Source organism: Apiospora marii, assembly GCF_038362585.1.
Source record: "Apiospora marii strain CBS 49790 chromosome Unknown utg000004l_segment0_segment1, whole genome shotgun sequence".
Taxonomy (NCBI): domain Eukaryota; kingdom Fungi; phylum Ascomycota; class Sordariomycetes; order Amphisphaeriales; family Apiosporaceae; genus Apiospora; species Apiospora marii.
The window spans coordinates 2,638,225-2,663,365 of record NW_027117376.1 but is presented as its reverse complement, the minus strand read 5'-3'; the positions used below and the strand labels follow the sequence as shown (position 1 = coordinate 2,663,365).

The 25,141-nt window shown below is 54.9% G+C and overlaps 9 protein-coding genes across 9 annotated transcripts; 6 read left to right on the top strand and 3 right to left on the bottom strand.

Annotated features, from left to right (window-relative positions):
• Positions 1-1,283: 1,283 nt before the first annotated feature.
• PG985_007824 (uncharacterized protein) lies at positions 1,284-3,392 on the bottom strand (the record flags this gene model as incomplete). The annotated part of the gene is made up of 5 exons (XM_066827592.1): positions 1,284-1,471; positions 1,523-2,173; positions 2,247-2,362; positions 2,413-2,925; positions 2,998-3,392. 5 exons carry the CDS (start codon positions 3,390-3,392, stop codon positions 1,284-1,286), a joined length of 1,863 nt encoding a protein of 620 aa, XP_066685267.1.
• A 786-nt stretch (positions 3,393-4,178) lies between these two features.
• PG985_007823 (uncharacterized protein) lies at positions 4,179-6,570 on the top strand (the record flags this gene model as incomplete). The annotated part of the gene is made up of 3 exons (XM_066827591.1): positions 4,179-4,241; positions 4,340-4,759; positions 4,825-6,570. The coding sequence occupies 3 exons, from the start codon at positions 4,179-4,181 to the stop codon at positions 6,568-6,570; spliced, it is 2,229 nt and encodes a 742-aa protein (XP_066685266.1).
• Positions 6,571-7,145: 575 nt separating this feature from the next.
• Positions 7,146-8,172, top strand: PG985_007822 (uncharacterized protein; the record flags this gene model as incomplete). The annotated part of the gene is made up of 2 exons (XM_066827590.1): positions 7,146-7,437; positions 7,499-8,172. 2 exons carry the CDS (start codon positions 7,146-7,148, stop codon positions 8,170-8,172), a joined length of 966 nt encoding a protein of 321 aa, XP_066685265.1.
• A 2,456-nt stretch (positions 8,173-10,628) lies between these two features.
• Positions 10,629-13,278, top strand: PG985_007821 (uncharacterized protein; the record flags this gene model as incomplete). The annotated part of the gene is made up of 2 exons (XM_066827589.1): positions 10,629-11,663; positions 11,740-13,278. 2 exons carry the CDS (start codon positions 10,629-10,631, stop codon positions 13,276-13,278), a joined length of 2,574 nt encoding a protein of 857 aa, XP_066685264.1.
• A 2,382-nt stretch (positions 13,279-15,660) lies between these two features.
• Positions 15,661-16,580, top strand: PG985_007820 (uncharacterized protein; the record flags this gene model as incomplete). Its single annotated transcript, XM_066827588.1, has 2 exons — positions 15,661-15,923; positions 16,007-16,580. The coding sequence occupies 2 exons, from the start codon at positions 15,661-15,663 to the stop codon at positions 16,578-16,580; spliced, it is 837 nt and encodes a 278-aa protein (XP_066685263.1).
• A 271-nt stretch (positions 16,581-16,851) lies between these two features.
• On the bottom strand, positions 16,852-19,057 carry PG985_007819 (ankyrin repeat-containing protein; the record flags this gene model as incomplete). The annotated part of the gene is made up of 3 exons (XM_066827587.1): positions 16,852-16,924; positions 17,207-17,951; positions 18,109-19,057. The coding sequence occupies 3 exons, from the start codon at positions 19,055-19,057 to the stop codon at positions 16,852-16,854; spliced, it is 1,767 nt and encodes a 588-aa protein (XP_066685262.1).
• A 575-nt stretch (positions 19,058-19,632) lies between these two features.
• PG985_007818 (uncharacterized protein) lies at positions 19,633-19,875 on the bottom strand (the record flags this gene model as incomplete). The annotated part of the gene is made up of 1 exon (XM_066827586.1): positions 19,633-19,875. One exon carries the CDS (start codon positions 19,873-19,875, stop codon positions 19,633-19,635), a length of 243 nt encoding a protein of 80 aa, XP_066685261.1.
• A 1,566-nt stretch (positions 19,876-21,441) lies between these two features.
• On the top strand, positions 21,442-22,800 carry PG985_007817 (uncharacterized protein; the record flags this gene model as incomplete). The annotated part of the gene is made up of 1 exon (XM_066827585.1): positions 21,442-22,800. The coding sequence occupies one exon, from the start codon at positions 21,442-21,444 to the stop codon at positions 22,798-22,800; it is 1,359 nt and encodes a 452-aa protein (XP_066685260.1).
• Positions 22,801-23,099: 299 nt separating this feature from the next.
• On the top strand, positions 23,100-24,417 carry PG985_007816 (uncharacterized protein; the record flags this gene model as incomplete). Its single annotated transcript, XM_066827584.1, has 3 exons — positions 23,100-23,187; positions 23,295-24,085; positions 24,190-24,417. 3 exons carry the CDS (start codon positions 23,100-23,102, stop codon positions 24,415-24,417), a joined length of 1,107 nt encoding a protein of 368 aa, XP_066685259.1.
• Between the last annotated feature and the right edge of the window lie 724 nt (positions 24,418-25,141).

Genomic DNA, 25,141 nt, shown 5'->3' with positions numbered 1-25,141 from the left:
ATTCACATACTTGGAGCGTGGCCAGTTCTTGTCTATCCATATTATGCGAGGGACAAGAGGGGGTGGGATTGAATACCTCGATCCATATCATGCGATATGGTGTATAGGTGGTCTTTGGCACAAGAAAAGAGGGGGAGGGCAGCAACTGGCCGCCTGGTGCACCCCGGCTTCTTTAGAATGTCGTCTATACATTCTTGGACACCAGCAACCATCTCAGCTCTGCTCAACAACCGAGCGAGAATTGGCTGGCGTGAAAATCAACTGTCCGCACTCTGAGGCGACGGACGTGGCAATCTGGACTCAAGATGGCATCATCCACTGGTCGACTTTTGACTTGGCTAGCTGGTTGAGACCCCTTGCATTGTCTATCCAACGAGAAAAAACGACGAAAAAAAAAAAAACCTTTTTGGAGGAGAGTCGGATCGGCTAGATGGCTTTTCGCACCAGTAAACCGTGCTGCATCATCCCATATGGGTGTATTCAACGGTCCTGGTAGGCTTTCTGGTCATCTGACCAATTTCTAGTGGCCTTAATAGATGTCACTTTCTCCTTCATCATGATGTGTCGTATTTTGCACCGTGCTGACATGTGAATGAGTTTGGGACACCTGATGTGAAAAGGGGGCAGTTATGATTGAGCGACCTGGAAATAGAGGGGCAAGTTTGGCGGCTCCTCTGACAGCTATCCATGCCACTTATTTCGCACGGTTGCCTAGGTGCCAGGGACTTAGTATGTACCTGGGAATATTGAATTGAAATGCAGTATAAGTAAGTATGTCATTTCCCCATGGCTATTTTCAATGCATCATTCGCACTGGAACGTTGTTGACTGCCCATACGAAATGACGTGAATCAGGCCTCTTGGAAGAAGCGATGTCCGTGGCGGGGCAGCAACCAGCGCGGGGTCCGACCAATCCCACTGTCAAGCCAGGCGCCAGGTAGGTAGTGTGCGCGTGCTATCGGCTCGTTGGCTTCGACCCAAACATCCCCATCGTCCTCTGCCCAGCTTAAACCTGTCAACCAACATATGCTTCGAAGGAGATGGAAACGAGCAGTACAATTGCATCACATTATCATTTATCAATCTTACGATATTATTTTATTCTTATTTGGTCATTTAAACACATCTGGCTCGTTAGACGATCTTTAGGGATGTTCATCATGTGTTTGTTTCAACCCTTGGCTGGCGTCTCCCCAGACTACCTAAGTAGTCATGCTGGTTCCCTTCGGTGGTGAAGTATGGGGGCTGCAGGTAAGCCATACTTCGACTACACGCGGTACTGCTCATTGTGCGAATCCCGCCGCGGTGTCGGACTGGTTGGCCCCCGTCATGGTGAATAGCGACCAACTTGGCGGCCGCGACAGAGGTCGAGGGCTAATTTGCCCGTCGAAAATCCCCGTGGTCCTTCGGGCCAGGTTGGTGGACCCAGGCTGGTGGACGTCGTAGCACGCCTTGATGAATTTGCCTCGTACTACATGGCAGTGTCAGCATCAACATAAGTGAGATATCGGGAATCACTTACGACTCTCGGTCTGGAACTCAATCTCCAGGTATCCCAGGCGCTGGACATTCGCCGGAGGGATCTCGCCTTTCTGCTCATACAAGACTGACGCCGTCCGACTGCTGACTGAGGGCGACCGAGATCGGCTCGAGTTTCTTCGCATGATTATTCCGCTGAAGGACGGCCGCCTCGTCGTCGGTTGTTCCTCCATGTCGGGGCCGTATTCGAGATCGCTCTCCTGCGAGTACACCCGCAACACGAGCCGGGTCTCCCCCTTGAACTCGGGCGACCTCCTGAACCAGCGGATCTTGTACTCGACGTGGTGGCTGCCGTGGCCCTTTTCGTGGTGGGCAAAGGACAGGATGGGCGAGTCGTCGGCCGCGTTGGTCCGCCAGATCTTGAGGTGCACGTCTTTCGCGATGTACTTTTCCTCCCGCGAGTGCACCACGAGGGCCTGCACCATCTCGAGGAACTGCCGGTTCCGCACCTTGCGCTGGAACGTCTCGCGGTCCGGCTTGTGGCTGAAGTAGTACCGCGGGATCTCCTGCAGCTTGTGGATGCCGCTGCTGTCCGTGATTTCGAAGGTATGCCGCGTGCTTCGGGGTAGGAAGGATACTTCCAGATTCTTGTCGTTGGGCTTCGTGTACGGTATCCGTGTCTCATTGCGCGGGACTTGATCTCAGTGTCAGCATACTCGACGACTTCTTCCCGGAGACAGAGACAGCGAGAGACAGAGATGACTTACTGGAGTGTCGCAGGCGCATCCCCGTCATGGTCCACTCGACGATTCTGTATTCGCCGGTTTCTTGGACCAAATAGCGATCGGACATGAGGTCGACATGACCCCTTGGGCCAAGGACGCTGTTCGGCATTAGCACGGTGATCATCTCTAGAGTCTTGGGGGTAAGTACAGTTTCAACGGTCGACCTTGGATACCGTTTTGAACCGCCGTGATTCCATCAGTGGCAGGTTGCAGTTGATGTCCTATCGATCGATTCTCACTACGTGGTGGGCCTTCTGGGATTCCAGGCGGGTCCTCTTGCACGTCCTCCGCATCTTCCGCAATTGACGATGGATAGCTGGTTAGCCCGCTTGTCCTGGTTACTCCATTTATTCCAAGTAAGGATGATGGCGACAAGAATGGCGATGTACCGTCACCATCCGTTCCGTGCGACCGAGGACTCGGTGGGCCGGTGTCCTCCAAAAGTGGCAACACCAGCTGTTCTAGGCCCGAGACGTCCGAAAGCGTTCGTAGTGGGACTTCGAGTATTGGAGGACGTGAGTTGGGCAAGCTGGTGCTCATACCCTCCGTCAGCGTCTCGCCTGTCCATCGTCGTGAAAATATTGGTTCAGGAGATGCAATAAGTGGATCCCGATCGCCTGTCCGACTTGGAATCAATTTGGGTGTTGCGATATCATCAAGCCTATCATTGCTGTAGTCTATATCAGGCACAGCACAGCTTTGAGTTCGGGGTCACGGACCGCCAGCGACTTACAGGATTCGGATGCCAATGTGGGCATTGAGCTCGTGGAAGTGGTCATCTATTCGCTTGTTGAAGGAATCCAGTCTACCTTCGCTGAAGAGGAAACCAGTCCGCTGTGTGGCGGATCGGATTCCGCCTTTGGAGGATAAAGTTGCTTCATAGTCCTTGAGAAAGGCCTTGCATTCTCGCAGGGTCGTGTCGATCCCCCGGTACTGAGCTTTCAGAAGCGGGATCTCGGACTTGGGAATCTTCTGCAAGATGTCATTGAGGCCCTGCAGGCGCAGGTTGAGCCGTTGGAGCTTCTCTATGCTTCGATCGTTGCCAAAGAACTCGAAGAAGACTTTGGAGCCCAGTTTCAACGCCGACGTTGAAAGCTCAATGATCGACACGATGTTGCTTGGGTCCATGTCGAACTCCCCAAGTACTGTTAACTAAATAAAACTAGGTAGTGGAGGACAATGCTGGGCCGAACCCACGCGCGACTGCGACAGACAACCATCCCTGGCATAAAAAGAAACACGCAGGCGGGCGGGGCCCTCCCAGTCTTCCTTCTACCCACTGGCCACGCGAGCAGGGCACTGCCATCAATCAGCAGATGGTCATTTCTGATTTCACTAAACGGTTGCTGCTGCTGCCTGCAAGTTGCAACACACTGTCCTGACCCGGTGGGCTATTTTCAGCGATGGCTAGGTTGGGGTGGTTCTGACCAATAGCGGGGCCCGGCCCGGCCACGTTTTGGCATCAACGGTCGAGAGCCCCGGACGGCTGGGGCGCATCGTGTTATCGGCCAAATCGATAGTCGAGACCGCCAAGCTCGTTTAAGCGCGCCCCAAGAGGGCGGGACGAGTGTCAGCCTGGTACGCGGTGCCGGAAACGAGGGTCGGCACCTGATCTTGATCGGTAGCAGAGCCCCGTACCAAGCAACGAGCTGAAGAAAGACGAAGCACACCAACGCCCACCGCGGATAAACAGGGTCTCGGTGAAGGGCCACAGCCGCAATGGGCGAGATGGGCCGCCTAGGAGGCAATTGTCGCGAGCTCATATGACGCGCATGGGAGGTCGCTTTCGATTGCCCTGCCTTCTGACAACGTCCCTCTAATACTGATCTTTGTTCTTTTTGCCACATTGACAGTGGTTGGAAGCTAATACCGCGCAGCTCCTACTGCAGCCACTCTCTACAGCCCAAGACGGCCATGGGAAACTATTTCTCCAGTCTTGATCATGACATACGGCATATCGAAGAGGTGATCAATTACGTAAGTAGCGACCCGTACTTCTAGTGAAGACTTCGGGAGGGATCCGATCACTCCACAGCTACAGTGTGCAGATACAGGGGGCTAATTATCATCTGCAGGATCCACTGGACCCCGAAGGCGCCGTGAGGTCCGTGATTGATCGCCCCGGACTGGATGGCTTCAAGTGGAAGGTATGGTGGGTCGCCGCCTCGGGCTTCTTCACGGCCTCCTACAGCATCTTCGCCACCAACGTCATCAGTCCGGCCCTCAGCTACGTCTACCCGGAGTGCCAGTACGGCTCCAACACGTCGTTGGTCATCAACATGGCGACGTTGGCCGGGACCACGGTGGGTATGATCGTGTTCGGGGTTTTGGCCGACGTGTACGGCCGCAAGAGTGTGTACGGCATTGAGCTGTGCATTGTGGTCATTGCTACTATTGGAATGACTACGGCTTCCACGGGCTATGCGGGGACGATGGACATTTACCGGTGGATTGGCTTTTGGCGTTGTTTGCTTGGGTTTGGGTTGGGTGCCGAGGTCAGTGACACTCAGCGACTTTCACGTCAACTTGCACTCAGCACGCCGTACTAACCCAGAGTCAGTATCCCCTATCCGCGGTGATCTCGGCAGAATGGTCGTCTACCAAATCCCGAGCCAGGATGATGGCGGCCGTGTTCCTGATGCAGTCGGTCGGCCAAGTTGCCGCCAACGGGTTCGGCTTGGCGATACTCGTGGGCGTGAGTCAGAAGATGGGCATCAACCCCGAGGGCAACGACGTGGAAACAGCACGTATCATTGATGTCAGCTGGAGGATCATCATTGGCATTGCGGCTCTGCCCGCCCTGGTCTCCTTATTCCTCCGGCGGCTGATCCCCGAGACCCCCCTGTACCTGGCCAAGGCGGGTAAAGTTGCCGCGGCTGCTGAGGCGGCGGGACAGATTTACGCGCCCGATGTCTCTATTCTTCTCAACGAGCAGGACAGCGTAATGGTCACGGAAAGCATCTCGGATCAGCCCACGCAGGGAATGAGGAAGATGCGGCGGGGCTGGGTCGGCACGGCCACCGCATACCTTGGTGGCGCTCGGGACTACCTCCGCCAAAAGGATCGCTGGCGAGCGCTGCTCGGCGTCATGATCGCATGGTTTCTGCTCGATATAGCATACTACGGCCTTGGCCTCGACAGCCCCAAGACCATCTCGACCATCTGGCTTTCAGGCAAGCCGCCGTATTCGAATCTGACCAGCGCCGGCGACGACTGCCCCAGCACCAACACCTCGACCTGGAAGGCCGACCCCTCGCAGCCCGGCATCTCGATCTACCACATGCTGAAGCAGGACAGCATCCGCAACATCGAGACCATCTCGTCGGACACGCTCCTGGGCAGCGTCGTCGTCCTGCTGGCCATCGACTACCTGCCGCGCGTGACCTGGATGGCCTGGACCTTTGTCGCGCTCGCGGCCCTCTTCGCCGTCAACGGCGGCACCTTCTTCGTCACATTCGAGACGGACAAGCACGCCCTCACCATCACCCTGTACGTCCTGGCGCAGGTCTTGTTCAATCTGGGCCCCAACACCATGACCTTCATCATCCCCGCCGAGCTCTTCGGGACCGAGTACCGCGCCGCATTTTACGGGCTCGCGGCGGCGTCGGGGAAGTTGGGGGCTATCTTTGCGCAGCTCATGCTCATACTCGTCGTGTTTGCGGAACATCCGACCGGTTCCGCTGAGAATAGCGGCGACACCAATACTGATGATAACGCGGTTTGGAACCCGAGCTGGGACAAGGGTAAGTTTGCGGGGCTGTTGCTGGGGTTTTGCCCGGCTATGCTGCTGGGGGCTTTCGTGACTTGGGTTTGGGTTCCTGAGGTGCAGTTTCCGCGCGGTCATGGGTATGGGTCCGATGGTCAACACCATCATCGGCTGGTATCTTCCTCCTACGATCGGGATGGCAGTGGAGGAGAAAGCGGTGCCGATGAGGATGATATTGATGATCGGTCAGATGACGGCAGTGGCAATAACAGCGATGCTGTGGAGGGGCGAGAGAGTCGAGGCAGCAAGCGCTGCAGCAGGGCGACGTTCCGAGAGCTGCTCAAGCTGCCCAACCGGCCGCTGGAGCATATCGAGAAGTTCCCCGGCGAAGGGCAGATCTTGGGGGCGCGGAAGAACCTGGCTCGGCTGTTTCGGAGGCGGAGGACGAGGACCAAGGGGGCGACGAGACGCAGTAGTGTGGGGGAAGGGGGTGGGCACGAGGATGGGCAGCTCACGGGTGGTGGGTATGGAAATGGCGGCTTGATAGAGAATGGTCACGATGGTGGTGGGATGACGGAGATCGAGTTGAGGGATAGATAGTTGACGATTAATAGCTGAGTGTTATATATATCTGTCTGTACATCACATGAATCTGCTTGCAAACCCACGTCTGAGGTTTAAATGTCAAGAACTTGTTAAAAGACTCTCGTGCAGCTGCTGCATGAATGGGCATCAAGTTGGTCGTAGACATGCGACAAAAGGGGGCTGTTTATACAATTCACATTCCTCTGATCAGGGTAAAATGGCAATACCTATCAATTGACATAATATATAATACTGCTATAACAAGTGATAAACATAGAGAATCCGATACAACGCTGCTTGGAAGAGATAGGGATGCAGACAGGGGTTGGAATGCGTCCTTGCTTGATTTGGCCTCATGGCGTTTTTCTTGGCAAACTTGGAATATTATTGGACGTAGGAGCTCGCAGCTGCTAGCTAAAGACAGCAGGGACCATGAAAAGGCCATACGCATCTCGACTTGGACGCCACCGAAAAGCTTTTGCGCATTACTGGCGACGTGCACCGACCTTGAGCAGCCTCTCTTATTTTCGAACATGGGCCATTGAAAGACTGAAAAGAGAGCTTTCCTACAATTAATATGTGCGTCAGAGATGCCGTTGACTCCAGAGTGCGGTGTTCTGGGTTCCATCTCCCAACTTCGCCTCCGCCGGTTCTTCCCTCCGCCTACTGTATTCACGACGCAAGTTGCGCTGAGCCAACACAGCCAAATTAAACCCGATCATTTAGTGCCTAGACATCAATCAGGCCCATTACCACAACTTCACGATGCTGCATGTCGAAACGTGGTTGTGGCGGTCGTAGGACCCGTCGGCTGTGGCAAGAGCACCCTCATCAACCATCTCGTCAATGAAGACGTCGTAGTCGGATACAACGATGGGCCTTGTGAGTCCATCAAACGCACCAAGACTAAGTAGTATCCTTGTGTTCTAATCCTGAATGACAGGTACGAGAGACATCACGGCTTACAGGTTCATGTACGACCAGAGCACGCAGGTCCATCTTATCGACTCCCCTGGCTTCAACGGGGCGACCATAACCAACGCCATGGTTCTCGAGAAGATCGCGGCTTTCTTGAAGCACAGCCAAAGCCTCAGTATGACGTTGGACGGCGTGGTATCGCTGCATCGATATAGTGACCGGGGGGCACTGGGCTCCAAGCTACTGAGCGTTGAGCGGGTACGGGACCTCGTGGAAACTCTGGCTGACGGGAACGGCGTCTTCGCTGTAGTCACCTGGCATGATCTCGCTCAGAGGGGCGGTTCTGGGCAAGAAAGAAAGCAGAAAGTGGGCCAGGTGGTGAGAGATGGTTATGGAGTCGTCAGGGTTCGCAATACAGAACGTTCGGCAATGGAACTGATGACAAGTTTCCTCGTAAGGTCGAACGGATTTCCCATGACTCCTCTGGCCAATCATCCACAGCCGTCATTGCCAATGAGTACCCCAGAGCCGGCCCTGGCTGAGGTCCAACCACCACCGAGCTTGGCCCCACCGGAAACGACCGCCTCGTTGTTTATATTTGGCGTCGAACTGGTAAACACCGTCCGACCCATCCGAGAAAACTTCCTCACGGCCAGGCGTCTGGCCCCTGAGTTGTTCCGTAAGCTGGCCCCACTATGACAATGCCGGCTGTCCCACGGTTTCGCTAACAAAGTCCAAATCAGGCCGTCGCCAATTGGACGGCATAGTAGTGACTATCAACGGCGCCAAGACTCGGGCTGTAATCTGTACCGCTAACCAGGCGTCGGTGATATCGCAGAGGTCTGCTCGGTTGTTATGCATCGATTATGTGATCGACTACAGGTTTGCTGGACAACTCCGAGGTCCCACGCACGCAACAACTATTGGCAGGATCCACCACACGACTCTGCAGATCGGTGGTAGGTCTTTCCCGCTTGCCTTGACGGTACTGGAGGACAATCCCGAAAGCGATGGGCAGAAGTCAGTTTTCTTTCTTGGACTCGATTTCATGCGGAAGCACGACGCGGTTGTGGATTATTCGAGAAATGTGGTAGTGATAGACGGCATGGAGGTTCCTCTTATTTAATAGATTTCATTTTCGTCACGTATGTCAGTAGATGTTAAGTGCGGCGGCGAAAGAATCACGGGAGTCTATAAAAAGAAGAGGATAAAAATATCTGGGTATGGCAATAGCCTAGGGGTTGGTTTCAGGTAACGCTTAGGCGCGGTAGAAAACTCTTGACAGTAAAGCATATATAATCATGTGAGTGCGATGCATTGATAGCGATGTATTGATAGCACCGCTTGGCAAGGGACGCGGACCTGTGAGATGACTGTGCAGCGAGCAAGGGTGCTAGTTCACGACGCTACACCACAGCCTGCTTCGGCCATCACGTCCGCCGGGACGCCACCCTACCCCTTGCCGTCTAGATTTTTGTCATCGATGATGTGTCAAAAGGTCAGTCGGGCGTGACCACGCAATAGCCGCGTCGCTAGATCGTTGTCGAGATAGAGTTCGCTCTGCTAAGCGCGACCTAGGGCTGGCACGGGCACAGCCATGACTATCCAGCTGCGGACACTGCCCCACAGCTTCGTGGGCGCACAGCTACAGCCTGCTTCGACCATGCGGCTGGAGAATTCCGAGGTCAGCCCGACATACTGTGAAGGGTGGCTGTCGTCTATCAGGCCTGGCAAGCCCCTGCAATCATTAACCGGCCAAGTCTCCTGGAGACTAAGCAGGTCTATAGAACACCTATTATTCCACTAGTGCTGGTTTATTCTATTTTTATTCCTGCGGCCGCTTGCTGGGCCAAGTGGTGTTGATATCAAGCCACATAACCATACTGTGGCAGCAGCAGCGCTTGAAACTCCGAGGTTTGCTACCTCCTATTTCTAAAATGGCTGGCATCGCAAATTACTTCCCAACTGGCGACGGAAGAAGCACCTGGTGCTTGGCGGGGTACCGGTGGCTGGCAGGAGCCTTATTGCTGTGTTACCGTAGTCATCCGCCACATCAGGCGCTGCACCCAATAATCATGCGACAATACCGTCGCTTCGCGCGACGGAAGGAACGGCGCATATAGTTGGGGGCGGGGTTGTGTCGATCGATTTCGACGAGGCTGTATGGTGTGAAGCAACCTGGCACCTTGGATGGTTGATTTTCTTTTTCCCACACTTCTCGCGCGCTTGGTTTTCAGCCAGTCGGCCCTCTTCCCCCTCGGTCGATAGTCGCGACTGTGCAGGATAAGGAAACATATCTATTTCCATCGACAACTTCGCGACATCAAAACATCGATATGTGCTAGAATTACGATAGAAAGAGTTGAAATCTTAGAATTACAGATATCACGTAGCTAAATCGAAAGGAAGAACCTGTATATAGGCTGGTACGGAGGTCCGCTTCTAAAATCCTGTCAGTCTTTTAAAGGGGACCTCCGTACAAATCTGCGCAACCACACTGCAGCAAATGGACTATGCCAAGGATGATAGGCCTGCTCGTTGGCCAATGAGCGTGCCATATAACACAGCCTGATTTCGCCAAGAGATTTCCGAGGCTTAGTAGATGGACAATCATGGATCGCTGACAAGTGCTTATACGAAACACGCTTTTGCAGATGCTTTGTGGTGCCTTTAAAAAGATTTCATAGTTAGCATTAGCCTACCCTCAACCTCCTAGTATTCAAAGGTCACCATCCTTTCCAATCTTCCAATTTGACTTGACTCGTGGCTACCCCGTGCCATTTTATGCAATGGATTACTCATCCAAGACGTCAAGGCTTCGGCTACCCTTTATACAGGGAAGGTCGCAATCAGCGCCATCCAATCCACAGACCGTCAGGGACCCCAGTATCCAGCTTTCCCGGCCAGAACACCCCTCCGCTACCACGAGCACGTCAGCACTAGAAACGATACCGGGAACGAATTCCAAGAAAAAGAGGGGTCTTCCAGCTCAGGCAATGGGAATGGTGGCGAACGCGAGCCATCCGCTGTTCCCAACTTTGAGCAACAAATTACACGACAAGAGTCTTGAGATCTTTGAAGAGGACGCTCTCTGCAGCCATTGCTTACAGTTTCCAATTGCAAAATTCCGGTCGAGTGAGTGTGCTTTAGAAGAAATGGAGTGGAAGACGCCACTGGAGCGACTTCTCCGGCAGCGCTCGTGCCCATTCTGTCGCCTTCTCCTGCACATGCTGTCGAGGCCACAAAACGACCCTCTCAGAGTTGAGGCGGTAGCAAAGCACGTCTCTGGTGCCTACAAGAACTGGACTCTGTCCGAACTTGCAGAGGAAGATTTGCCGTCTATTTACAAGCACTGGCCGTTTGGGCGCACCGCGAAGCGTGAAAAGGCGTCAGCATCTTGGACAGAAGACTTCCTTAACGGTGCAGAAGACATTATTATGGGCCCTCTTTCATACATCGTGATCAAAGAATCAGCTGCAAAGGGTAGAGGCGCCATCCCCGACACCGCGAACGGTGTCAATTTCAACAAGGATGTTATTGGACTGGCCACCACCCCATTAGAGTACGAACTTCAAAGGATGACCATGGAGAGTCATGAAGAGACGCGCAAGAATCGGTATCGAAAGGAGTGTTCACTCACCGTCACCCTGTACACCAGCAAGAGCACGAAGCACCCCTCGGGTCATCTCGCAGTCAAATGTTGGGGCTACACTGGCCATCCCGAGAGCAAACGGAGACTACTTAGTAATTTCCACCTTCGAGTTGCGGACGATCGGATTTCTTCCTCCCACCCCCGGGGACCTCTCAGCCACGGGCAGAAGGTCGACCCCAAATGGATAGAGCTCCGAATCGCTGGACAATGGTTATCGGAGTGCATGGAGAAGCATGGGGACAGATGCCATACGCACGGATGGGAAGCCGCCAGAAAGAATCCACAGCACCTTCGAGCTGTCGATGTCCAGGAGCGATGCATCGTCGAGCTGAACGACACGTCGATTCCCTATGTTGCTCTTTCTTACATGTGGGGAACGGGTGGTAAACAGAAACTCCTTCTCACACGCAGTAACATGGCGGCTCTCCAAAAACCATACGGGTTAACGAGACCCCCAAATACAATACCTCGAACCATCGCTGATGCGATGGAGGTTGTCAAAGCCATTGGACTACGTTATCTCTGGGTTGACGCACTGGTATGCCCCAAGAACAAACCATCGCCAGCAGTATCTAGTACTGAGAACTGACACCAAGTGACAGTGCAAACTACAGGACAAGAATGACCCACAGGCCGAATTGGAGACTGGCCAGATGGATCGAATCTATGGAGGTGCGTTGCTGACCCTCGTTGCTGCCTCCGGGGACAGCGCCGAGTCCGGAATTGCTGGGGTGCGAAGCAATCCCTCCATGACGCCGGGTAGTGTTGGGATCCAACGTAACCTCCAACAAGCGTCTGCCCAAGTCCATGGGGCTCATATCATAGCATCCTTGGACAACCAAAACAACCTCGAGAGCACGCGTTGGAACCGGCGTGGGTGGACGTTCCAGGAGAGATTGCTATCGCGTCGCCTGCTCGTTTTTGCCCACGATGAGATGGTGTGGTACTGCCGAGGCATGACTTGTCGCGAGGACATGGACCATGGCGTTGAAGGGAAGACACACCCTCTTAACTTCTTGACCTTGAATCCGGAATGGTTCGAGGGCAACAAAGAAGGGGCAAGGAAGCCGCCGGCTGCTGGGTTCCTCGACGGTAGCACGAAACATGAAGACCGGCGGTGGGCGGATGGATGCCTCGAGACCGATCGTTTCGGCAGGACCCACCTCGTGCGTTCGCGAAGACTCGCCGAATATGTGAATGCCGTCGAACAGTACACACACAGAGAGCTCACCGACAAAGGCGACATCGAGCGAGCATTTTTGGGGCTTGGGAGCATTTTCGAGACAAGCTTCAAAACCAAACTGATCTATGGACTTCTTGAGAGCGTCCTGGACGTGACTCTTTTATGGCGACCACAGGTTCCCTTGAAGCGGCGGATCTGCTCAGACCCATTACCCAGCTGGTCTTGGGTGGGCTGGGAAGGCGCCGTTCGATACGCCACTCCCTTTCACCTAGATCGGGATAAAGACGGCGCCATCAAACGCTATGAATCAGCGGCGCTAGGAGAGGAGGGAATTCGACCCCTGTTGCGATATTATACATGGGACTGTGAGAAGCGCCGCTGGGCGCCCGCAAATGTCACGGGGCGGGGGTTCCCGCATCCGAAGAGGGCCTTTCCGGAAGGTTGGCAAAGGTCCTTTCCGGAGGGACGATACAGAGCCCCTGGCGAAAACCAACCCCCAAGCCGTCCTGTGATACCGGAAGGTTTCGTGGATACGAACTGGCTCAGGCCATATCATCTAATGTTCTCAACAAAATCACTCAAAGCCTTCCGACTGGGCCAAGCTGCGAATAACGTGGGTCTCTATGAGGCCCGCCCTCCCAATTCAGAAAGCCCTCGTCCCTTGGAGATCCTAGACGATCGAGGTCGCCCCATCGGCGCCTTGACCTTGGACACATCCGGCCCTCCGCCAGCCGATCTAAGCCAATACGAGCTCATTGTTCTTTCAGAAGCACATGGTCTGAAGAAACCTCTGAAGCAGCCACACGGCCCGAAGGAGGAATACAACGTGGTCGAGCTCAAGGACTACCTTGTCATGTTGGTCGCAGAGACTGGACGCCGTAATATATACGAGCGTCGGGGTCTGGGACAGGTTGGAAAGCGATTCTTTGAGGAGGGGAACGCAGAGATAAAGACAATTATCCTGGCTTGAACACCGAAGGGGTTGGGCCGAGAGATATCGAGTTGAGAGACGAGAAATGTGTACCTAGGCGAAAATTGAAGTAGTCTGCGCTGGGCGCGGGCCCAATCATCCACTTGGTCCAGCTTGACTCACTACGATCCCCGCCATACCTTGTTCGCCTAACGAAAGAGCGACCACGCATGTATGAGAGTCTCGCAGCCCGCAGGCCGAAGGGGGAGGCGAAGATCCAGGATCCAACAGCCAAGCATCTGGTTGGTTGTGCGATGTGACATCTATCTCATCACATCCTCTTCGTCCGTCAGAGAAGATGGTCGCAGTAGCGGGTCTTCTCGATTGGGACAAGCAAGGGTGCGTCGACGCGCCAGAGGATGTGACTCTCGTGTAGCTGCATTGATTCGAATGCTTGCCGAGGATAAGCTGCTCTCTGTGAGACTCTAGAGGCGTTATATGAATGGAAAAAGTAAAACGAAGAACTCGGACGGGCCCCGACAAGCTAGAATGCGTGCATGAACAATGGACGTCGACTCGAAAGGCTTCCGTGCTGTGTTGGATGGTTTTTGAGACTTCTCCAAGGTATTGGGTAAATCAGTACTTCCATCTTGGGTGTTTGATTTCTCACAGAGGTCCTTGGTGTGAAACGAAAAAGAGAAGTGAAAAAGAAAGAAAAGAAAAGAAAGAAGCTGCATGTAAGAAAGCGCATAAGATGTGATATCGGCGTCCATGCACGCCCCTTGGCCGCGTCAAAGGACGAGGACCAAGTGATTCCTTTTGACGCGGCCAGTTTGCATCGCCGATGGTGGTGAAGACAGCGAGGATGCCTTACTTCGCGAGGGGATTCTCGGCGCGGTGGTGCTTCCGCAGTCGTCCCAGTTGTCCCAGTCAACTGGGCTGTCCCTCAACTGTTGATATCTCGGTTCGGTCGGCCATTACCATCGGGACTCCTCTTGGCTGCATTGTAATGAGGTCGGTATTTCTTCGTCGTGAGTCTCCTCGATATTGTCCTATTGCTTCCGTGCTTCCCGATGGGGTCGTGGGCTCGGTGCACTTCGTCCCACAGGTCTTGACCTATGAGTAGTGAGGATGCGGAACGATGCTGAACATCATCTTACATGGTGTTTAGTCGGTGTAGGTACACGCCCGATAGCGGAGGGGTAGAGAATGAGATGTTTGAAAAAACATGTAGTTGTATTATGCTCCTGAGGTCTTCAAACTTGATGGAGCTCTGGGTTGCACGTGCAGGGCCAGACAGTGGGGCTACTCGGCACTATAAACATTAGCGCATCCATTAGGCAGGGTCGGGCCCTCTATTTGCTGCTCTCTATCTCGCCTGTTGGTTGCCTACATCATGAATAGCCTCACATTGGGCGAGAGGCTAGGAAGAAACAACAAGCCATCTAACCCCCTTGAGCGCGGAATGCAGCTGGAATACTCTGTCTCGCAGCCAGCTATGTCGTCATGGCCTCTTGGTACCCAAGCTAGTGCACGCTACCCCGTCGGATCCTTATTAAAGATTAGAATTAGCCGCGCCGAGCCGTGTAATTGTTAGCGATTGTCCCACTAAACTGGCCCCTGAGTGCTGGCCTGGGGTCTTTCCCAGTTTCCCAAATGGGCGCACGGATATTCCCCTAGGAAAAGGAAGATTGTACCATTTCTTATCTCCCCAAGAAGGGCGCTCCATGCTGAGCATCAATGGAGTTCTCGCGGCGATTGCCGTATAGGCGAAACACGTTTTGGGGACTAGGAGATGACCGCCGGTGGGGAAGGCCCGGTTCTGACAGCTCACGGTTCACGATCGACATTGCCGGTCGGCGGTCCCACTTGGCCAGGGGAAATTACTGTACAATGCCACTGGCCAGAGGGCCCCACCGCGACCCAGTGCCGAACATGGGGGCCGTGAGGTGACATGGATGCAACAGGCAGGATAGGCCAGCAGATAGACTGCGTCACCCTAGCGCGGGGAAATGCAGGGCCCAGTGAAAAGTGCTTGTCCAGAGAATCCTTAATCACGCGTCTGGAAGATCCGTATCTCAAGACTGACCAAAGAGACGGGGCGAGCGATGCCGTCGTGCCCGCCCAACAGCGCACCCAGCAGGGCGTCATCTCGTCTGCCATTTCACCCTGACTAGGTCGGGTAGGGATTAGGGAAGAAAGAAGAGCGAGGCCAGAATGTATAAAACTTGGTGGCCTTCCGGACGACAAGCTGTTTGAATTTTTGTTCTATTCCCATCCCTTCTTGAAGATATCAACCCACACTCCTTTATTTTCTGTCACTCTTTAACCCACAACCAGCTTCGGCTTGTCACTCTTTTCAACACCCTTACGACCTATACCACCTTTTACGACCACGCCCTCAACCCGCTTTTATATTTCTTCGATATCTTCATTCTCAAGATGCGCTTCTCCGGATTCTCCACGGCCGCCCTGGCTGCTTTCTCTTTCGGTACCGCCTCGGCCAACCCCATTGCCGTGCCCGAGCAGGCCGCCAAGCGCGGCCTCGTTGGCGGTCTCCTCGGCGGCGGCTCCGGCTCCGACAGCGGCAACAACGGCGGCGCTTCCGGCCTCGGCCTGAACCTGCTGCCCGAAATCACCGGCAAGGTTGAGGGCATCCTCGGCCACGTGGTCGGTGGTCTGCTCGGCGGTGTTACCGGCGGAATGTATGTGCTAATCTCTATTTCTTCCCCCACATCCTCAACCCACCTCCCAACGTGAAACTGAGACTGACTCCACAACCGCACAGTGACCTGAACAAGATCCTCAACAGCGACGAGGCCCTCACCGTCCTCACCCGCGTCGAGGGCATCGTCGGCAGCGTCGCCTCCGAGGGCCTGCAGGCCGTCGACTGGGCCACCGAGATCACCGACGGCCTCCTGGGCGTCAAGGTCACCTTTGGCGGCGACAACGACGTCCTTTCCGGCGTCGTCGACACCGCCGTCGACATCGTCGGCCAGGTCGAGCCCCTCGTCAAGGACGTCCTGGGCGGCACCGCCTCGGTCGGCAACCTGGTCAAGGGCCTCGCCCCTGTCCTCGGCAACGTCGGCCAGATCGTGTCCAAGCTGACCGGCAGCGTCGTGTCCGGCACCACCGAGGAGATCGACAGCGTCCTCAAGCAGGTCCTCGGCACCGTCCAGGGTCTCCTGTCGGGCGTCCTCAACGGCACCGGCGACCTCCTCAAGGGCGTCACCGGCCTCCTCGGCCAGGGCTCGCAGCTCCTCTCCCTCACCGGCCTCGTCACCAAGGGCTTCGCCCAGAAGGCCGCCATGACCCAGCTGGCCGGCCCCCTGAGCCGGGCCCTCAAGGTCCTCCAGAGCTAAATTTGATAATTACCCACCACACACACAATTACCAAACGAACGACAAGATCAACATTGTTTTATATGGAGCGAGCGGGGATCGATCAGTCTCAGCGGGCTTGGTTTTATGAAGCATCACGGGGTGATTCATGGATCTATGATCTATATTTAGGGACGGGCTAGTCGCGAAAAGACTACAAAAGTTCTTTTTATCTTTAAATGTATATACTTTATCAAGCATGTCAATGACATTTTATGACTTTGGAAACCACTGAAGAATGACTTGTGTGTGTCATATACGTTCGGAGTCTGCAGGATTCGGTTCGCGAGGTAGGGAGAATGAAGAATTGGTTGGGATGGTGTAACTATGGCAATCTTGCAGTACTGTATGCTATGGAATGCTCACCACTGGAACGTCGTACCTATCGACTCTCGGTGTCAGCATTTACTCTTCTTGGGGTAATAGAATGTCTCGAGAGGGAACAGTGGAAGTTTCTGGAATAAGCGGTTATTCCATCCCTCGTGAGACACTGGACTAACGTGTAATAAACACTAGAACAGGAAGGAATAAACACCGAAAGTCGCTCACCAGCTTCCCTTAACCCGGGCATTTCCCCTTCAGTACTTCCACCGCCCGAGCCGTGAACGTCTCCTCGCCACCATATGGGAGCAGCATAGCCTCCGCCATTTCCAGGGGCGTCTGCTTCGCCTCGCTGCGCTGCGCTGCGTCGGCGCCGGCCGCCAGCAGGTAGGGCAAACCCTGCGCCACGTGCCACCAGTGCCGCCCCTTGGCGAATTCGTGGAGCGCCGTGTTCTTCCCGGGCGCAATGGGCTCGTCGCTGTCCGAGAACCGGCCCGGGTAGTCGATCTCATGGTGGAAGAACACCTGTCCGGTGCGGCCCTTGGCGTTTAGGTTCATGCCTTTGCCGCTCACCGCGTCTTTCTTCTCCACGAGCAGGCGCAGAACATCCATATTGGGCAGCTCTCGTCGCGCAGCCACCAAGAGGATTGGGTCCGCCGAGACCCAGCCATAGCCGTATCGGGGGTCGTGGTGGGCGTGCGAACAGGCGTCGAGGATCATGGGCCCGTAGTACTCCGAGTCGAGCATCGTCTCTAGGAGGTGCGCGAAGCCGTGCTGGGCCAACAGCCGCGCAAACTCGGGAATGGCCGCTTCCGTTAAGATCGGTAGCGATGGGCCGCCCTGTCGGAACAGCCACTGGATCACATGGTACTCTCGTTTTAACAATAGATGCTCGAAGACGTCGAAGCCAATGGGGCTGCCAGGTCTCGTGTAATACTTCTTCTCCCGGTCTGCAGCCTCGGACACCCGTCGTTGTAAACTTTCCATCACGCCCTCGTCGGAGGGAAACGAGGGAGGGCCCTCGTTATTGTCTGTGCCAGTGCCAAGTGGCTGTTGCTGAAGGAAAGCCCGTTACCGTGTGTGCAAGCTCCTTGGACTTGCAGTGTAAAATGCAATCTGCCCATCGCGCCGCGGCTGATTGACGACCCTCCGCCTCCCCTCGCCTGGCACAGGCATCATGAAGCATACCAATAATCTCCTCTATGCGTGTGGTCTCCTGGGGTGATTCTATGCGGAAAGCCTGCGTCCAGTAGCTTCCGAATCCACTCTCCAAGTGCTTGGTCAGAATTCTCCCAGGCCCGACCCACGGCCGCAACGGGTCTTCGAGAGTTAGCCCGCCCGCGGCGTACTCGTCCCAGCCTCGAGGCATAACAAGCTTCCAGAGCTCTTGGGACTCATACCGATCGGGCTTCCGCCAGCCCGCCCACAGCGCTTGCTCCTCCTCGAACTCAGTGCATGCTTCAAGCGTTGTGCGGCCCTGGTCGTCCTCCAGGGCGGGGTCCGCGCCGGCGGCCAGCAGGAGGGACACGGTCTCGTGCCGGCCAGAGCGAGATGCATAATGTAGAGGCGTACGGCCGACTTGATCTCTCGCATTGAGATGACACCGGCGTTGCACCGAGACATTACGGTGGTCGGAAGTCTCCAGTGCCTCTAGCAAAATGCCGACGATGTTGCTCTCACGCGCACGGGCGGCCAGATGCAGGGGCGTCAAGCCCTCGAGCGTCGGCCCCGCAGGGTCAGCGCCTGCCGCCAAAAGTTGCTTGACCAATTGCTCAGATAGCGTAGAAGCTAGGTGTAGGGGATTGACCCCTTTGTGGTCGCATGCATTGACATTTTTGGTTCGCCGGATAATCCATTTTATCATCTCCCCGACACTGTCCGGGGTATCAGGGTCCCAGTACCCGACACTGCAGAGGACATGCAGAGGTAGTCTGCCAGCCGAATTGGGCTGGTTCACGTCGACACCAGTCTCTAGGAGCCGTTCTAAATACGCGACAGGGGGTCCGGTTACAGCAGCCTTATGGAAGGCAGTATCTCCGGCATGGTTGGCTTGGGCATGGGTGGCATCGAATGTCGATGTGGCGTACCCTTGGGGCGGAGAGCTGCGTAGAATCTGATACAGAGCGGTGATGCTCATTCTCGGGCTCAACAGAAAACGCCTGCCGCAAAGGAAGGCTCTGGAGTGAGTACATGCACCTGCGAGCGAGAGGACTGGGCGCGCCATTTTTGGCCAGGCAACAATTGCAATCGTAAAGATTGCAGGAATTGTGCTAGTTGTGTGGCATGAACAATGATTGGAATGGGCGGCTAAAGGAACGCCGCACGTGCTGGTGAGAAGAGATTACTGAACGGCCTCTAAGGGAAGCAATCTATCCTTGCTGGTGTTACCATGAGCCCGCCCTGACCACCAACCAATGGAACGGAATGGTAGTACGTGACATATACTTTTGGTGACAATGTCAGCTTGATGTGGTCCACCGCTCTGTACTACCTGGGTTGATTGGCAAGCAAGGCAGTGCCATCAGCGAGACAATTGGGGCCAATACACGTTGCATTCGGCCGCACATGTTCATAGTTCTCAGAACACTCACTTGTGGACAGGTCAACTCTTGAACTGCAACTTGGTCGAAGAAGTCACTGCAATCAGCGTTATTTTTCTTGGCCAGACTGATACACCTTAGTCTTTCCCGACTCAACCGCTGTATATTGCCCTCAGATGTTTTTCGCACTGTCGTCCTTCGTCACCCAGTCGCTACGTGCTTTCATGAATTGCTCCCGCGCGGTGCTAGGCCCCTTCGCAACCGTCATTGCCAGATAAATCTTGTGGGAAGTTCGTCCAAATGTATTGACCGTGTAGGGGCTGGTTTCAATCTTGAAGAGTACCTTGTTCCGTATGGCCATAAGTGTGTACTTCTCTTGGTCCTCGTAGCGAAGTTCCAATACACTTAGTCTCATGCTGGCAGCTTTTACGAAGGGAGCATATGAATGAAAATTACTTAGTTTCAAGCCACCATTATTGCTGGCTTAGTGTGCATCCGAAAGACAGTGTGCGACACATCCAGGGAAAGAACTAAGCAAACGAGTTACTACAGGGCACTAGAGAGAAATGGAATAATCACTAGAGAGAATTGGAATAGTTACTAGGGGGGATATAGAATAATCACTAGAGGGAAATGGCATTAAGGGGGGTGGTATTTGGATCGATTCAACCGATAAGTCCACTACCAGTTGGGAATATACCTTATTATGAATTCTCAACAATATTCCTGAGCTTTTCTATTCTCCAACCTCTCATTCCCACATATCAACACCAACAACATCGCCGCTGTCGCCCCCAACCTCCAACCTCCCTCCCATTTCCACTCACCACCAACAACATCGCCGCCGTCCGCCCCCTTTTCTAGCTTTGTTTTCCTATTGAGGAAACCAACCAACAACCTCCCATTCCCAATCACCACCAACAACGTCGCCGCTGTCGCCCCCCTTTTTGAACTTTGTTTTTGCTAGTTCGACGCCAGATACGAATAACAAGTCGACCGTTTCTAGCGTGTGTGGTAGTTGGACCTTAGCTAGGGTTGACTATGGAGGGTCCGTCCGCGATGACAACTGATTGGCCAGAGGACTCATGGGAATGCCTTTCAACTTGCGAGAAAGTTTGTCATCAGCTCCATCGCCGAACGTTCCGTGTTGCGAGCCCTGGCGGCTCGATAACCATCTCTCACAGACGCCTGGAATTCATCTATCAGAGAGTGTCAAAAGTAAGCAACGTCTTTACACCGGTCGGCCCGGGAATTTGTTATCGTGCTAAAGATTTGTGTTTCCTTCGTTCCTGACACAATACAGCGTACCGGTGCAACCGCTCAGCGCGAATATGAGTTGGACACTAGTTGGCCACTATCGGAGATGTGAGCAGATTGCACTACTGAGAAAGTAGCGTCCCGTGACTCATGCGCTGCGCTGGCATCCAGATATGGCATCTCAGGAGACCAGTTCGCCAAGTACAACTCCAACATATGCGGATCCCTGCTCCCCGGGCAGCGAGTTTGCTTCTCCGCTGGCACATTGCCTGACATCACACTAAAACCATACAAGAACGGTTCATGCTATTCCGTGGGTCATGTTCAGTCCTACAGAGCAATACAGCCTGCTCATAAAGGCCCCCACAGTACACCGTGCAGAAAGGCAACAACTGGGCGACCCTGGGCTTTTGCTTGGGTTGGCGCCCTGCAATTGTAGAGTCGTCTCCCGCGGGACTTTCGACGTTGCTAGTGATCCATCAAGTGGATTTGCCAAGCATCGAACAGCGAACGTCGTCTATTTAAGATTTTTAGCCTTCATCTAAGACATAAGCCAAAGTCTCCGTTAGACATGCCGGTCGGTGATTTGCTGGTGGAGCATCTTAGACTTGACTCGCTGGTGATGCCAAGCTAAAAACAGGCAAACCCTCTTTTGCTGCTTAATCTCCGTTAGACGGGTATCTGATCTTTTTCCCGCGCAAACCCCACCGCCCCTGCAAATCCAATGCCTGCGCTCCCGGACACAACACGAGGTCTGGACGACTACGCCGCAAGCCTCTGTGATCTGATCGAGTCTCCCCTGGTGCGTCAGATCACTGGCGGCATTCATGTCAACGATGCCCTGATACAGAATGCATGGGCTGCGCTGCCCGAAGAGTGGACGGCCTGGTGGGCGTCGCTACCTGACCACCGTCTGGCGCAGCACCACCTGATTGACAGCATCGATGATTACCACGCTTCCATAACCCCAGAATCAGACGTCGGGGTTCCACCAGAGTCACTCACCAGGTGGCTGGAGCAGCTTCGCGCGGCTTCCCTGCCCCGCGCGCAGCGTGCAGGGCCCTGCATTGATTTGCCGCCTGAGCTGACGGCTCAGATGAATACCAAGAAGATAGCCGAGGTGTCGGTAGCTGCAGCATTCATCCGAGATGCATGCGCCGAAAGGAACATCACCCACGTCATCGATATTGGCTCGGGCCAGGGCTATCTTTCTGTCACTCTTGCGTATCTTTTCCCGCAGCTCCGGGTCCTGGCCATTGATGGCAGTAAATCACAAGTCGCGGCCTCGGCATCATTTACAGAGACATTGGGGGTTCCCCAGTACAAGCTCACGCACCTGGTGCGCTACGTGGATCGGAAGACGCCCGCCCTGGCCGAGGAGATGGCCGCCTGGGCCGACGGGCAGAAGTGCATCCTGGTCGGACTGCACGCCTGCGGTCAGCTCTCCGAGCACATGTTGCGCTACTTCATCCAGCTCCCCTTCATCGACTCACTCGCGGCTGTCGGGTGTTGCTACAACCACATCGTGCCGCGCTCCCCGGAGTGCCCCGACGGCTTCCCCATCAGCGCGAGACTCCGGAGTCGACACGTCACGCTAAGCGCGACCGCCCTGATGACGGGCTGCCAGGCGCCCAACAACTGGGAACGGACGGATCTGAGCAGCCCGGACTCGACCTTCTCGAACCGGCGCCTCTACCGGGCCATCTTCGAGAAGCTCCTCCACGACAAGCGAATCGACGTCTCGGCTAAGAGCCGCACGCCCTGGGGCATCCGGAAGGGCGACACCGTCAGCTTTGCCAAGTTTGCGCGGCGCGCCATGCACAGCCTCGGGGTTGATAAGGAGGCCGTATCCGACGAAGAACTCATCGAGTATGACGAAAGGTACCGGCATTGCAAGGGGCAAATCGCGATTCTCTGGACCCTCAGCGTGCTTTGCTGTAAGCTGGTGGAGAGCGTGATTGCGCTGGATCGGTATTGCTACCTTGTTGAGCAGGGGGCTAGTGAGGTAGACGTAGTGCCCATCTTCGATTACCGCGTTTCGCCAAGGAATCTGATGATGGTGGCGAGGAAAGAGGGAGTCTAGAATCTGGCAGAATGATAACAGTCTTACATCACTCGAATAAATAATCATACATGATAGCTGTTGATCGAAAGCCATCCAGGTTGGCGGTGACCATGGCTTGCCAAGAGTATTTATTGTTAGTGCTAGGGGCGCGCGAATTAGGTGACGCCACCCACGTGCCTGCTTCAGGCAGCCAACGATAAGAACAACCCCGCGCGGTTGGATTGACCATCGCGAAGAAGTTTTTCCATCGCAACGACTTCAGCTTCTCGCAAGCCCCCACCCAATCCATGTACCAAATAGGCTGCTCAGCCTGCACGATGCGCGGCCGGGATGCGGAACCGTGGTTTGCCCCCCACTGCCGATACTGTGGGTTTGATTTCGAGACGGGGCAATCCTTTATGGCCTGTAAGTAGGGCTCCAACTGTGTCTCCCGTGCGCACTCCACTGCTATTACAGCTTGCTTGCTTGCTTAACGCACCCACATGACATACGGCCTGACGCTCCCGACTTAGTGACTGACCAGGGCCGGGCGACGAGACCGTACACGCACCCCTCGAAGCGATTCGAAGACGACTTCCGCCCCCCCTGGATGGAACGGGACGGGCACATCCAAGAAGTGCCCTACCGCGCCCGGACCGGCGTCCTCTTCGGCTGCCACGTCGCGTGCTTCGAGTTCGCGACGGCCAAGTTTGTCGACGCCGCCAAGGCCCACGACCACGACCACGGGCAGTCGCTCCGGCTCTTCCGGGCGACCGAACGCGCCTTCCATCCGTCGGCGGCGTACAGCCGGCGCCGCTTCGCCTGGCTGCGGGAACGGCTGGCGTGCTGCATCCGGGTGCGGTACCCGGTCCTGCCGATGGAGCTGTGCCTCATGGTTGCGGGGGAGCTCGTGCCCGAGTACGCCATCGCGAGCCTTGCGGCCTTATCGGTTCCGAGGAGTCGTCTTGATGGGCGCGACGACGGTAATGATGGCTGGCGCCTGCTGGACCGGGGAGACGACGTCTGGGCTCGGTACGTGCACCTGGACGGCGTCCGCTACGTCGCCAGCCTGTCCAATTCGTATGGGCGTGGTCACACGACGAGACTCTACCCCGCCGGGAAGGACTTGGAGGACGGTAGCCGCGTCAAAGATCGAGCCCGCCCTGCCGGCGTCAACATAGTGGAGAATCATCTGGGCATCACGGATGTGCAGTTCTACAGTGGCAAGCCGGACTATGGCGCAGAATGGCCGACCCGCTACGTGGATGTACAGTGGCGCAGCCTGCGGTTCGGGGACGGCAAGCACTTCAGCGCCATTTCTGATGTAAGTTCCTCCCTCCCTTCCCGTCTCCATCCGCGGTTCCTCGCCTATTGTTACCTGATCCGTTGTATTTACTTATGTTGTTCATCTCTTGCCCCCCGCTGCAGGGTGTGAAACTGCGCGACATCACCAACGACCAATCGATACCTTCTTTCTTTATCCCTGGAGAGGCGACGGAATTGTTCGACAGGCTCCGGCGGTTCGCCGACGATCCTTACCACCGGGATCACCTGGTTGCAAATACCCGACGAGACCAACACCAACTGGAGGAGTACGGGCCTCACTTAACGTCTCAACTCGACCTCGAGTTCGTGAGAATGCTTGGGCGTAGCTAGCTGGGTTGGGGCCGCTGGATGGAAAGTAGTTGAGACTCTCACATGGATACCTCCAACGTTTAGCGGATGGTTGCGGGGAAGGAGACTGCTTTGATGGCTTGTACTAAGTCCAATTCAATCGGTCTATGCTTGTCATTGTATCTTAGCCTTTTGGTCCCCGTGGGCAATGTTTCACCGGAACTTTGAGGACTCGAAACAATCCTAAGTGATGAGATGGTGTCAATCTGTATCTACACAAAAGTAAAAGACTGGCTTTTTGGCGAGATACTAGGCGCAACATGGAACATGATATTTACAAATCAATCCCCAATGCCGAATGGGAGATCTCTACGATTCATTAGACGGTTACGTCACTCGAAAAGAAGGAGGTCTAATCTGATTTCAGTTACATTCGTTAATTCCCATGCTGTAATTGGGAATAAATTGAATAATCAACACTGACCGCCAGACAGACACGCACGCGCACATCGCGTTATCGCCTGGCGAAATCGCCGGCAACGAACCGGGTTTCCGGTTCGCCAAACCGCCAAATCTAGGTGTGATTCTCGAACCAGTTGGTCATACTAAGGACTAGATGAGACCCCAGCCGAGTGGAATTCTCTGGACCTCATATTGAACGGTTAGCCACGCGTTGGTGACTACATAAGGGCCTAACAAGTCACGTCCGTCCAGACACTTCTTATCGATCAGCTGCCTTGCATCTTACCCCTCTCGACGACCTAAA